Raw genomic sequence first — 12,906 nt, forward strand, 5'->3', positions numbered from 1 at the left:
GACAATGAAATCTGTGGGGGAGGGGGTGGCAAACCAGAAGTGCCTTTCAGAAGCCTCCCCATACCTCAGAAGACCTCTCAAACATGACTGGAAGGCATTTCTGGTCGAGTTTGGAGGTGCTCTGAGGTCGTCCAGCTGCAGGCGCACATCCACAGATATTCAAATCCGTGGATGCTAAGCCCACAGATAAAGAAGACCGACTGTATTCTTAATTATCACCAATGTTGGCATCCTTCAGTCTTGGAAGACTATGGTGTCACGCTCTGAATTGTGGCTCTGGAACAGAGTGTCCTCTCCAGTGCACGAAGCCTGGGTAAAGTAGGTATGGAGAATAGGCTGTTACCCATGCAGCAAATCCCCCCTCTCTACGTCGCTGAAATGGTCCAATGGAAAGGCAGAAGCCAATACAGTTGGTTCCAGCGGCGTCGCAGGAGTTGCCAGAACGTGACTGTGTTCAGCCATGAACTGCCTCAGGGACTCCGGCTCCGGATTTTGCCTCAAGGTTGACTCCTGAAGCCTTTTCCATAACTGGATGTAGCCACAAGGCAGTGGAGGTTTGGGATCAGAGTTTTCCTTCTCTCAGATGAGCTGCCTTCCCAGGCTGACGAGTCCTACCTACCCGGTGGCTGTTTAGTCGCCTCTTACGACAAATACAGCCAAACAGAGGGCCTATTCTTATCCCCCAGCCCCCAGGGGAATATATCAATGATGCTGAGTTGTATTGTAGCACCTGGTCAGAAGGGATTGTTCTCACAGTTCTGTCAGCCAGCTCAAAGATCCATTATGCATTGTGCATTACCCCACCAACGGTCACAATGAGAATTCATGACAGAGGCAAAGTTTGTGCCAGGTAAATTTTCATTTACAGCAAAATCATTCAAGGCTACAATCCTATGCACACTTTTCTTGGAATAAGCACCATTGCACACAGTGGGATATACTTCTGGATAGATACATATAGGATTGTGCTGTTAGGTGCTGTCAGGTGCTGTCAGGCACTAATTATCACCACCAACACATAAAATCTCGAAGACAGGAGAGGACTTAGGCTATTGGCATGTTTTTCTTTGAAAACATGCCAATAGCCTAAGTCCTGTCCTGTCTTCGAGGTGACGAGGATCTTCCAATGCATTTGCTATTTGGAGAAATTCACACTATCATAAAATATCATTGACATTCAAGTTCTATTGCTTTGGGGAGGATGAAAAGCCTAAATCAAGCTAAATCAGACTCCCATGCCTAAATCAGGCTTTGAAATTAACACTGTTTGGGCTGATAGGCCACGGATGAATAGCAGAGTCAAGGAGCCCTGAAACTTAAGAGCCAGCATGGCTAGGACACAATTCTTTGCTCTTCTGAGAATCTTGTGTTCCTCTGCAAAAACCTGGAGTGCTTTTGCCGAGAGCACTATATTCTAAAAGAAAAATCAGCAACGCAAGATCCAGAACGTTGGAGAGGTTCTACGTTTAGCAAGCAGAAAATCTCCGATAATCCTGTTTTCACAGTGCTGTAGTGATACAAAAATTACATCAACATAAAACCGAACTGTTACAAAGGTGTATCAGGCCCCATTGTGACTATTAAAGCATCACTTAATTAAATGATGGATTTAGCCTGCCCTAACTGACATAATCACTGCTACTCAATCAAGGGCATTTATGGCAATTAGCTATGGCACTTGACTGTGTTATGAAAGAGAGCCTTGACATTTCCTAGCAAGTCTTCAAAACACTATCACTTCATCCCTCTTGTTTCTGAAGTAGGAAATTTTCTATGAAAAAGGCTGGAGAAAAAGATAGCTTTGCAAAGAATGGTACTTTCCACACTTACAGATGACAAAGAACTCCCAGTGCGTTTGCTATTTGGAGAAATCCACGCTATCATAAAGTATCATTGGCGTTCAAGTTCTATCACTTTGGGGAGGATGAAAAGCAGTGACTTCCATGCCCAAATCAGGCTTTGAAATTAGCACTGTTTGGGCTGATAGGCCACAGATGAATAAAGCTGTTCTCACTTAATGTTTTGCCTACTACTTTGGTAGGCACTCTCAAAGGACAAAACTACAGCAAGTACCTCTTCAAAGTATCCAGTATAACTGATAAAACTTGATATTCTGATCTTAAAGTCCCAAGTACCTGTTGATCCACCTCAGTTCTTAAAGTCCAGGATACTTGTATTTTTGAACAATGGTAACCAAAAGACATTTACGCTCAACGCCTGCTCCCTCCTGTTCATATTGCTCCAATGTTTATAAATCTCTACTGTCTCTCTACAAATCCGAGTGTGAAAATGACTTGCAGTGGAGATGGCATCACTAAGGAGGTGCCTACCACCCTGGGCACTGGCCCGCTGACAGCATGGGAGGAGGTACATCTAGGGCAGGGGTCTCCAAACACAGTCTCCAAACCCTCTTTCCGGCCCGCGGACAACCTCTTGTCCCCTGAAAGCCTCTGGCCCACTCAACTGAACATGACCAGAACTGTGCTCTGATTGTGTCTGGAGAGTGTTCTGAGGGCCAGAGAGGTTGAGTGAATGAGCCCATTCATTCACTTATTCACTCATCTAAGCTCCGTCTCTAATTTATTTATTTAAATTTTATATTTAAATTTTTTTTTCTGGCCCTCCACACCACGTCAGATGTTTGATGTGGCCCTCTGGCCAAAACGTTTGGAGACCCCTGATCTAGGGGTTGATGCACTGGCCTCCCGCACTAGGTGACACAAACCCAAGTTTGCGACACCACTGGGCAGTGGACAATGCAAATGTTCACTTAAAATCCATTCTGTGCCCAGTCTCAACTACATGCTCTGCAATGCTGTTGCAACCAGCAGTATCTCTTATGTTCTGCTATCCTGGTGTTTATACAGATGGAACCTAAGTACCCACCAGGGTTCCGTTCTGGAACCCTCAGTGGATATCAGAGTCCACCTTCAAATGCCTTGCAACAAGGTATAGATGCTAAACCACATTCAGCCACTAGATAGAGTGAATAATTCCATTAGATTCTATTATTCACCCCATCTAGTAGCTGAATGCAGTTTAGCATCTATAACAATACGTTCTAGGCTGTCAATAGGGGAGAAAGAAACCCAGAAGTGGATCTTTAAAGCTATCTTTAGTCCTGAGAAGCTTGCAAACTGGTGCAGTTTAAGACAGGAAGTGGGATTTTGGCACTTTTTTCCCTTGCTACAAGGCACTGAAAGGTGGACCCCGTTATCAGTGGCAAGTCAAATCAGTAGATGCCATATCAGTGGATACTGAGGTCCCACCTGTACTGTTCTTGGTGATGCCAATGTACACCTACCTGTCCACAACTGCACGGACCCAATATATTACTACCATAGATAGTCAAAGGAATACTGAGAAGAGATGGTGGACATCACCCAAAATGGAAGGCAGCAGAGTCAGGCATGCACACATTTTCTACCCAAACCACATGCACCTTCCACCCATTCATCCACTCAGATTCACCTGCTCACCCCTCCACATGGCAATTTCCAATTAACAACCCACGGGCACTACCTATCTAGTTTTTGAGTTCTAGGATTTTATTTTATTTTTTGCACCACTGTGCAAAAACAGCCTGCAGTGCACAGAGTGTGGGCAACTGCACTGATTCATTGTGGCAGAAAAGTACAGCTGCTCATCTCTTTATGAGATGCAGGATGAGATAGGACGGTGGCAGGCAATTGCCTCCCTCTCTGCCCCAGAAGGTGGTGGGTGGAGATGCAAAGGAGAATACACCATGAAAAAGATCTGACTGTCTTGACTGTTGCACCCTCTTCTCTCCCTTTCCAGCACTTTCCCAATTAGGAAGCCAAGAAGGGGCAGGGGAGCAAAGATCAGATATGGCCCACATCTCTCGCACATCTCTCCTCTTGCCTTTGTGAACATCCTCCTGAACTGAAAAGGCTCAAAAGGGAAAACAGAGGAGGAAAGAAGCAATTTCTCACTTGCCCACCTTACTTTTCTGAGCCAAGTTGCCCACTTCTCTCTCTAAGTGTTTCTCAACTAAGAATATTATCATCGCCATACTGCAGCTGGGAAGCTGAGGTTGAGAGCAGTTAGCTTGTCTGAGGCCATTTAATGGGTTCACGGTGGAAGCAAGAGTACAACCAGGGAAGTTTCAGTCCCTTAGCTATTACTCTACACCAGCTCTCACTCAAGTGTGCTCCACTGTAAGCACCAAAAGTCTGGTCCCAGTCATCATGTTTGACGAATACGTCATTTCAGAGAGTTTGGTCTGCTTGCCTCTGTCCTTGTCTTGCCTCTAGCCTGTACAGATCATTCTCCTGCTTTTAAAACTAGGGACTGCTTTCTGACGCTGCTTTTGACAATGCCTCCAATTTCCCACCACTGGGAACAGTCACATTTAGCAGCACACTGAAACGCCAGCCGTGCTGTGTGTGTTCCACATTAAAGTTTGAACATATGGTGTCACAAAAACAGTGTTTTGCTACCAGCATGAATTCTGCAAGATAAGCATATCTGCTTGTTCTGCTTATTTAATGCACATTTTCATCCCAATTTAGGAGGGAGACAAAGGAACTATGCTAGACCCTGAAGCCCAGTTTCTTAACATTGAAAATTGTGGACTTTCCATCAGCTTCTTCAGCTTTAGTGGATATACACAATTTTGGAAGCCCACCAGGAGATAGACATTTGCTTTTCTGTTTTCAGCAAAAGCCGATGGTCTCAGGATGCTGCAATCACAGAACCGAGGAAAGCGTGCATCCCAGATTACCAGGCTTGTTCATCTCAAATTCTGTTGCAGTGTATATTTAACTACAGTGTTATATGTCAGTGTGCATAAATGCCATGTACTGAGGGTCTTTTTTTAAAAGGCTCTAAGGAAATAAAATGTTTCTGAAGCCTAAACTCTCACATTGTTAAATGCAGTCCAGCTGGCTAGAGCAGATCCGTGTGAACTCCACTGAGTTTTGCAATACTGCTCTGTTAGTTATTACTGTGCTTTTAAAATTTATCACCATGTCATCGGCTGACAAAGCTGATGCCTTGTAGCATCTGTGAGACGGCTGCAAACATGCACCAAGTTAAAGTTAACCCCACAATTGTGAAATCACTCTCTCTCTCTCTCTCTCTCTCTCTCTCTCTCTCTCTCTCACTCTCTCTCTCTCTCACCCCAACTCATAGTAGTCTATGCAAATTCACTGCTCACACAGCAAAGGTATATACGAATCCAAAATACAATTGTGGTACACAACAGTTTCACCTCTCAAAGGGTAAATGATTGAAGCCTAAATAACCGAGTGCAGGAAGAACAGAGGATAATTTATAAATTATCTACATGTGTGCGATGTCCTTCCCGAAGACTAGAGCAGCATTCCTCAAGCTGTGGGTCGGGACCCACTAAGTGGGTCGTGAGCCAAATTCACACAGGTCCCCATTCATTTCAATATTTTATTTTTCATATATTAGAGATGGTATGGTATGGTACGTGACTGCATTTGGGAAAATGTTACAAATCTGTGCTTTATGTATATGCTTTTATGTATATGCTATGTATATGCTTTTAACAATGATAGTCAATGGGGCTTACTCCTGGGTACATGTGGGTTAGATTGCAGTCTAGGAGTGTTAAAAATGTTCCTGCTTGATAATGTCACTTCCAGTTGGTCCTGACAGATTCTCATTCTAAAAAGTGGGTCCCAGTGCTAAAGGTCTGAGAACTACTGGACTAGAGGCTTCAAATTGTGAATGGTTAATAGTGTCATGCATTCCACTCTCATGTTCAAAAGTCTAGGGCAGAAATATGGTAACCCAAGCACAGAGGCATAACACACTGTCCCGTTGTCACAACATGTCACATGATATCGCTTCTGGGTTTTCCTAGAGGAGGGGGTGCTAATTGCAGTAGCTTCACACACACACACACACACACACACACACACACACACACACACACCCCTACCTTGTTCCTTCTCCTGTAGAGGCTACCCCTGAATCGGAGCCTCCACAGGAGAAGGAACGGGGAGCATGAAGCCACCAGTGACTCCTCTGTAGCTAGGCTGGAGCCTAGTTGGCTGTCATGCCTTACCACCTGGGGCAGGTGCCCCTCAGCCTCCACCCTAGTTACAGCTCTGCCCATGCACATCAGCTACTCTTTAACTGATACCTTGGCATCACCGCACAGGCAACGGAAGAATAGTTTCTCCAGCTAGTTATTCCTGGTACCTCTTCATTTTGACTTTGATTTTCTAAGACGGGGCTCTCCAAACGCCAGCCTGCAGGCCAGATTCGAGGTTCAGAAAAAGCCCTTCTTCCCGTGAGGAGCACTTATCATTCTGCAGCCCTGTGCCCAGATCAGCTTGAAAGAATTGCAGCCTTGCAGCAGAGCGGTAAGTGCCACTTGGGACGGGGAGGGGTTTTTTTCAGGACACAGCAATTTCCAATTTGGAGACCTCTGTTCTAAGATATATTATCTTATCTAGAACCAATTGCTAAAAAAGAAAAGCTACACCAGCAACAAAATTTAGAGTTGGAAGTCATTGGTTGTCACCGGTGCAGCTAAAAGAACAATATCTCCAAACCCATTTCTATGCTACAACCCATTGTTAACAAGGCAGTGGGTATATATTCATAAGAAGAGCCCTGCTGGATCAGGCCAAAGGCCCATCTAGTTCAGTTTCCTGTAGCTCACTGTCGCCCATCAGATTACTCTGAGAACACACATGACAAAATACCTGCATCCCGTTGCCATTCCCCTGCATCTGGCATTCAGAGACAGCCTAAAACCAGAAGGTTGCATATGCCCATCATGGCTTGTAACCTTTTCCTCCATAAATCTGTTCAAGCCCCTTTTAAAGGCATCTAGGCCAGATGCCATCACCGCATCCTGTGGCAAGGAGTTCCACAGATTACACACAGCGTAAAGAAACATTTTCATAAACCTGTCCTTTGTGGTGGCTCTGAAACACTTGGTATCTTAAGAATCCATCTGCTTGCCAGATGGCTCTGGGCCAGGCTATCTTAGAGATCCCCTACTCCCATACAATCCGGCTCGTCCTCTCAGGTCATCAGAGAAGGCCTTTTTACAAGTGCCACTGCCCAAGGAGGTTCGTGGGGCGGCGGCAAGAAATAGGGCCTTCTCAGTAGTGGCACCAACGTTGTGGAACTCCCTTCCCCTTGACTTGAGAATGGCTCCCTCTCTTGAGTTTTTTTGGCGAGGCCTGAAGACCCTGCTCTTTAAACAAGCCTTCTGATTCCATGGCCTTTTTAACACTTTTATACATCTTTTAGTTTCTTTTTGACAGGCTGGATTCCTCTATGATTTGCTGTTTTATGCTCTTTTTATTCTGACTTTATTCTGACTACTGTTTTTATTACCTCTGTTAATGTGTTTTTAATATGTTTTTATCTGTGTTAAATCATGCTTTTTAAAATTGTTTTTACATGTTGTAAGCCACCCTGGGTCCCTTTCAGGGAGAAGGGCGGGATACAAATAAAGTTTATTTATTATTATTATTATTATTATTATTATTATTATTATTATTATTGCCTCAATACAAAACAATGAAGTTACCCCCTCCCCCCCCACACACACTTCAGTCCTTTAGGTAGCTTGATACAACACTTTCTGCTGAAAAGTTAAGTCATCCTTCAAGGTTCTACAACCCATTCTTATGTTTTATACCACCACATCATTGGTTGGCTTTGGAATGCAGATAAACTCACTATGTAATGCAATATATACAAAAACATAAGACACATATATGGGCAACACCGATAGTCCCAGACAAATGCTATTGCAATATAGATATAATTTGTTCAAAAGTCTATTTTTCTCTTCAAAAACTCAGTATGTTCTCTCATTAAAAGCCACTTACTCTGCCAACACAAACAGTGGTAAATATGAGAGGGGTGAAAAAATGAGACATCAAAATATTATGTAGCTTATGCAGTATTTCATATAAGCCCGGGGAGAGGGGGGGATCGTGGCATTTACCTGACAGGAGATTTGTACAAGGTAGACGAGCTCCTTGGATTCACAGCCATTTCTTGTTACTTCGTTCTGTTCCTCTGGGAGTGAAAGCTATGCCAAAATAGAAATAAGGGGGATGTTTGGAAGGGAAGGAGAGAGAGGGGGGGCTAAGTGAGTTAATAGGAATAAATCAGGCATACATAGCACAGCACATTCAAATTCGACTTGCTCCAAGATGCACTATATATCAAGGAACCTAAAAGTGAATTTGTTACCCGACTAAAAACATTCAGAGTTCCCTAGACCAGGGGTCTCCAAACCCTGGCCCGGGGGCCAGATGCGGCCCGCAGCGAGCCTCTATCCAGCCCACAGCCAGCCTCTTGTCCCCTGAAAGCCTCTGGCCCGCTTGACTGAACATGACCAGAGCTGTGCTCTGATTGCATCTGGAGGGTGTTCTGATGGCCAGAGAGGGTGAGTGAGTGAGCCCACTCATTCATTTAGTCATTCATCTAAGTTCCATCTCTAATTTATTTATTTATATTTTATATTCAAATTTTTTTCCGGCCCTCAGCACTGCGCCAGATATTTCACATGGCCCTCTGGCCAAAAAGTTTGAAGACCCCTGCCCTAGACCATAATTTTTTTTTTTCCCCACACAGTTTCTTTACTATATCAGACACTTTGTGCAAAGTCAGTATAGTGAGCCAATAAGACAATCTCAGATACCAAAGAGTTCAAAGTCAAAGACTAAATTCCCAGTTACCAAGTACTATAAAATTAGTGTTCAAGGAGAGGCACGGACACAATCTGCAATGAATATCTATGGAAATCTTGTTACAACTAACAACTTCACTATGTTTTTAAGACGTCTAGGAAAGCACTCAATAAAATACCATCTCCAAAATTTCAGTGCAACTGAATAAATTTACTGTAACAGGATGATTTATGGCACCATTTATCAAGTATCCTTTGACATTCTGTAACCATCTTTTCTCAGATGAAGAGAGATTTAGCCACATTATTTTCACTGAAGGTTGGAGAAGGAACAGCCAAATTTTAATTCAATCCCCCCACTACCCCCCAAAAAAGTCCAATTAACAGATTAATAAAACCAGTTTATGTAATCTTTTGCCCATGATGCCATACAGTCCCACATAATAGGAAGACAGTTTCTAGAGCACAGGGGAACCCTACATACAAGGTTATCACCATCTCCAGGCTGACTTTGGGACCTGAGGCACCCAACACAAAACATTTCGGGGGAGGGGGCACATAAAAAGATGGCTTAATAACATCCTAGAGGAAATATGGTTTACCAGCGACCATACAACTTGGTCAAGATCACATGGGGTGGCTTAATATAATTTATGATGCTGCTACATTGTTTCAATGGTAAATTGTTTAACAACATGACAATATGCAAAGAGAGGGGGGGCAGCCTTTGCAATGCCCCCTTACTGGGTTGGATGAGCAGGAGGGGCGAGCCCAGGCGCTGGTCACATCCGCTTAAAGTTGTGGCACTCAGAAGTAGGCAGTGGTGATGTGATGATGTCACCAGCAACTCCAAGTGCCCAATATTAGGCCAATTGACCCCAGGAGTGGGTGGGCCACAAAGCAGCAAGACATTTGCCATGCCCTCCTCCTGATGCCCCTCTCGACACCCTGGCAAGGCTCCGCCCATTGCCCCAACGGGGAGGGGTGGTGGTCACAGGGCCCAATTTGGTTGAATTAGTCAATTCACCCTAAGGCCAGTCCTAACCATCTCATCTCTGGACCATCTCATCTTGTCTCTAGCAAGTTAGATGCTTCCCACTGTTTAACTGGTTAGTAGACTTAGAGTCACACTTCTTTTAAACAAAATATTCTCACACACTGCACATGCCAATGCGTTTCACAAAAATGGTTAAACATGTTGGCAGTTTACTGATTGCTTCGAAGGAGTAACTATCGCTAGGCTAAAGGCAAATGACTAATACAATCACCACTCAAACACAGCCAACTCTCAGTCCTAAATGGCCATAATCAAACACAATGATGAGCAGTAGCTAATCACAGTAAAGCATTTTATGAAATTAGAAGTGTGTTTTGTCTCCCACAGAAATCAATTAAATTGTAGAGATATTGACTTGCCTTGATGGCACCGTAAAGTTTCCAGAAGAGGAAAAACTCAAGTTACAGCTTAGTCATCAATCACTAACTTGGAAGGAACCCTATGGGATAATTTCCCCAAATGGCTCACCACATGGTCAAACTGTACTTGAATTGCACCACTCATGAGGAAATGCATGAATGAATGCTCTCTGCACATGGAAAACTAGCTGTAGCTTAACCTTCTCACTAACAGAGTGTTTCCCAAACTGTGGGTCGGGATCCACCAGGGGGTCACAACCTGATTGTTGGTCGGTTGTGAAACTGACAAGCCAATAGCTGAAAAGAGAACAAGTATTGAGCCCTACGGAAAGTGAAACAGCCTAACAATGGGGAACTCAAGGCCACCAGAATGGTCCCCCAATCCAATGAACAAGGAGCTCAACAAACATTCCAAAAGGCGACGTCATCATAAGAAAAAGGATAAAAACAGAGGCTTGAGCAGCTGGTAAGGTGTAAATATTCTTTTTTATGTCTCCTAACACTAGATAGGTCCCAATAAATTGTCATGTTAAAAAGTGCATACCAGTGATAAAAGGTTTGGCACCACTATACCAGGGGTGCCCAAACCCCGGCCCTGGGGCCACTTGTAGCCCTCGAGACCTCTCAATGCGGCCCTCAGGGATCTCCCAGTCTCCAATGAGCCTCTGGCCCTCCGGTGATTTGTTGGAGCCCACACTGGCCCGATGCAACTGCTCTCAGCATGAGGATAACTGTTTGACCTCTCAGTGAGCTGTGGGATGAGGGCTCCCTCCACTACTTGCTGTTTCACATCTGTGATGCAGTAGTGGCAGAAAAGGAGAGGCCAGCCTTGCTTTGTGCAAGGCCTTTTATAGGCCTTGAGCTATTGCAAGACCTTCATTCATTCATTTAAGTTCATCTTTAATATATTCATTTATGTAAACTTAGGCAAATTTATTCAAGTTTGAAATGTAAATTAATTCTTTCCCCCCCCGGCCCCCGACACAGTGTCAGAGAGACAATGTGGCCCTCCTGCCAAAAACTTTGGACACCCCTGTACTATACTAACATGCTAGTTTTCTGTATATACAGTTTCTACACCCCACCCCACTTCTTAGACTGCTTTCATCACACAATCCCACACCTTCAGCCCACAGCAATATATCCAGGAACTCTCTTACCACATGAAGTGTGTCCAGAGAGCCTCTTGCTTAAGTCAATGTATTAAGGATGAAAGTATGAATGAGAAAGGATGGTGTTTATGAATGGTTCCATTCGTTCTCAGATACTAGTCAGTATGACAGAGTACTTCAGCTTAGACCGTTGAGAAATTAGTGAGTGAGTGAGAGAGAGAGAGAGCAAGGACCGCCTGCAAAGATACAACTGCTTCCAAACGGCATCTGAATCATTAGACTTCCCAATCGATGCTGGACTTTTCAAGCCTCAAACCAACTTGTTATTTCCTAGTACGGCGACACACAACAGAAGTCTTTTAGGAAACTGTTCCAAGTTTAACTTCCCTTTCAGTAAAACAACAACATTTCAAAATGTCAAGTCTGCAACGCCTCTCTTTGCAGAACCAGAAAATTAAGCCTTAATAGTGCAAACCTATACATGTTTAAGTTCCACTACATTCAGCGGGGCTTTCTCCTGGGTACGTATGCACAAGATTACAGTCTTATTACTTCTCTATTTGCACCAATTATTTCTCCAAACTATTTCGACACTTTGCATTCTGCAAATGTGCAGACTAAGGGATGGAAAAAAAAATAGTAAAAAAAGAACAGTCATCCACCAGGACCGAATGGAAAGACTGATGTTTTACCTGGCAATAAACAGGCTACTGTACCATAGAAACCAGATGAGTTTTAAATTTTCCAAAATCGAGCTTAAGCTTGTCCAAGGCAAGCCAAGCAAATGATTACAAGCTGGCACTAGGGCTGCCTATAATCAAAGCAGCAAATCTCGATACATTTGGAGATCATTGTTATGCTCTCTTCTAACTTCTGCCAACATTTGGAAAATACTTGGGGAAAAACTAGCTATTGTAAGCATCAAAAATCTGCTGTTAACTTGTGGTGTTTGATTTCCATGCAGAATTGTTTCCAGCTTCCTCCCCCAACCAATTCCTTTGGCAGACCCCTATCACAAAGAGCCAGCTCCCAAACTAGTCCTCCCACACGGGAGAAGAAGAGACCCTCTCTCAGCCACGTGGGCCTGGAGAAATGCATCTAAGGGCACAATCCTAACCAGGTCTACTCAGAAGTAAGTCCTATTTTGTTCAATGGGGCTTACTCTCAGGAAAGTGTGGTTAGGACTGCGGCCTAAGTAAGCCAAGGCTGTGCACAGATGCCGAAGAATTGTGGCGGCTGGAGAACGAACAGCTGTGGTTGTGCAAACTGCTGTTGGACTTCTGAACCAACCAGCGAACAGCAATGTTTCCCCCCCTACAGCTGCTGGGCAGCCACTGTTGTTGCATGCAGAGGAAACCGATCCTATGCTCTTAGAAAATAATCCTATGCTCCATTTGCACTCTGCTAGTGCAGGCTGTTGCAAACATGCTTTAAAGGATGTTGCAAGAGCTAATGCCAGCGGGAAGGCCTGTGCTGTCCCGCCAGCACTAGTGGAGGCCTCATATGCCGGAGTAGGTAAGCTCTAAGGTGGGCGGCACAAAGGCAGAGGAAGAGTGGGGGAGGGGTGCAATGGGGCGAATCGGGTCCAAGAGAGGGGCAGGATTGGCCATACTGGTGCACACCTTATCCTATCCCCCTTCCCAGGCCAGATCCATCAACACGGATCTACTCTGACTTGCACCAGCAATTTACCAGGCATAGTTCAGAGCACACATTATCTAG

At 44.3% G+C, this 12,906-nt stretch overlaps 1 protein-coding gene across 1 annotated transcript in view; it reads right to left on the reverse strand.

Annotated features, from left to right (window-relative positions):
• Window positions 1–12,906, reverse strand: part of ARHGAP32 (Rho GTPase activating protein 32) — a 161,829-nt gene that overhangs the window by 97,262 nt on the left and 51,661 nt on the right. The window contains exon 5 of the mRNA XM_066639519.1: window positions 7,967–8,053. Within this exon, the coding sequence (XP_066495616.1) occupies window positions 7,967–8,053 (87 nt within the window). The remainder of the gene's footprint in view (window positions 1–7,966; window positions 8,054–12,906) is intronic.

The sequence above is a fragment of the Tiliqua scincoides genome, chromosome 11, assembly GCF_035046505.1.
Source record: "Tiliqua scincoides isolate rTilSci1 chromosome 11, rTilSci1.hap2, whole genome shotgun sequence".
Taxonomy (NCBI): domain Eukaryota; kingdom Metazoa; phylum Chordata; class Lepidosauria; order Squamata; family Scincidae; genus Tiliqua; species Tiliqua scincoides.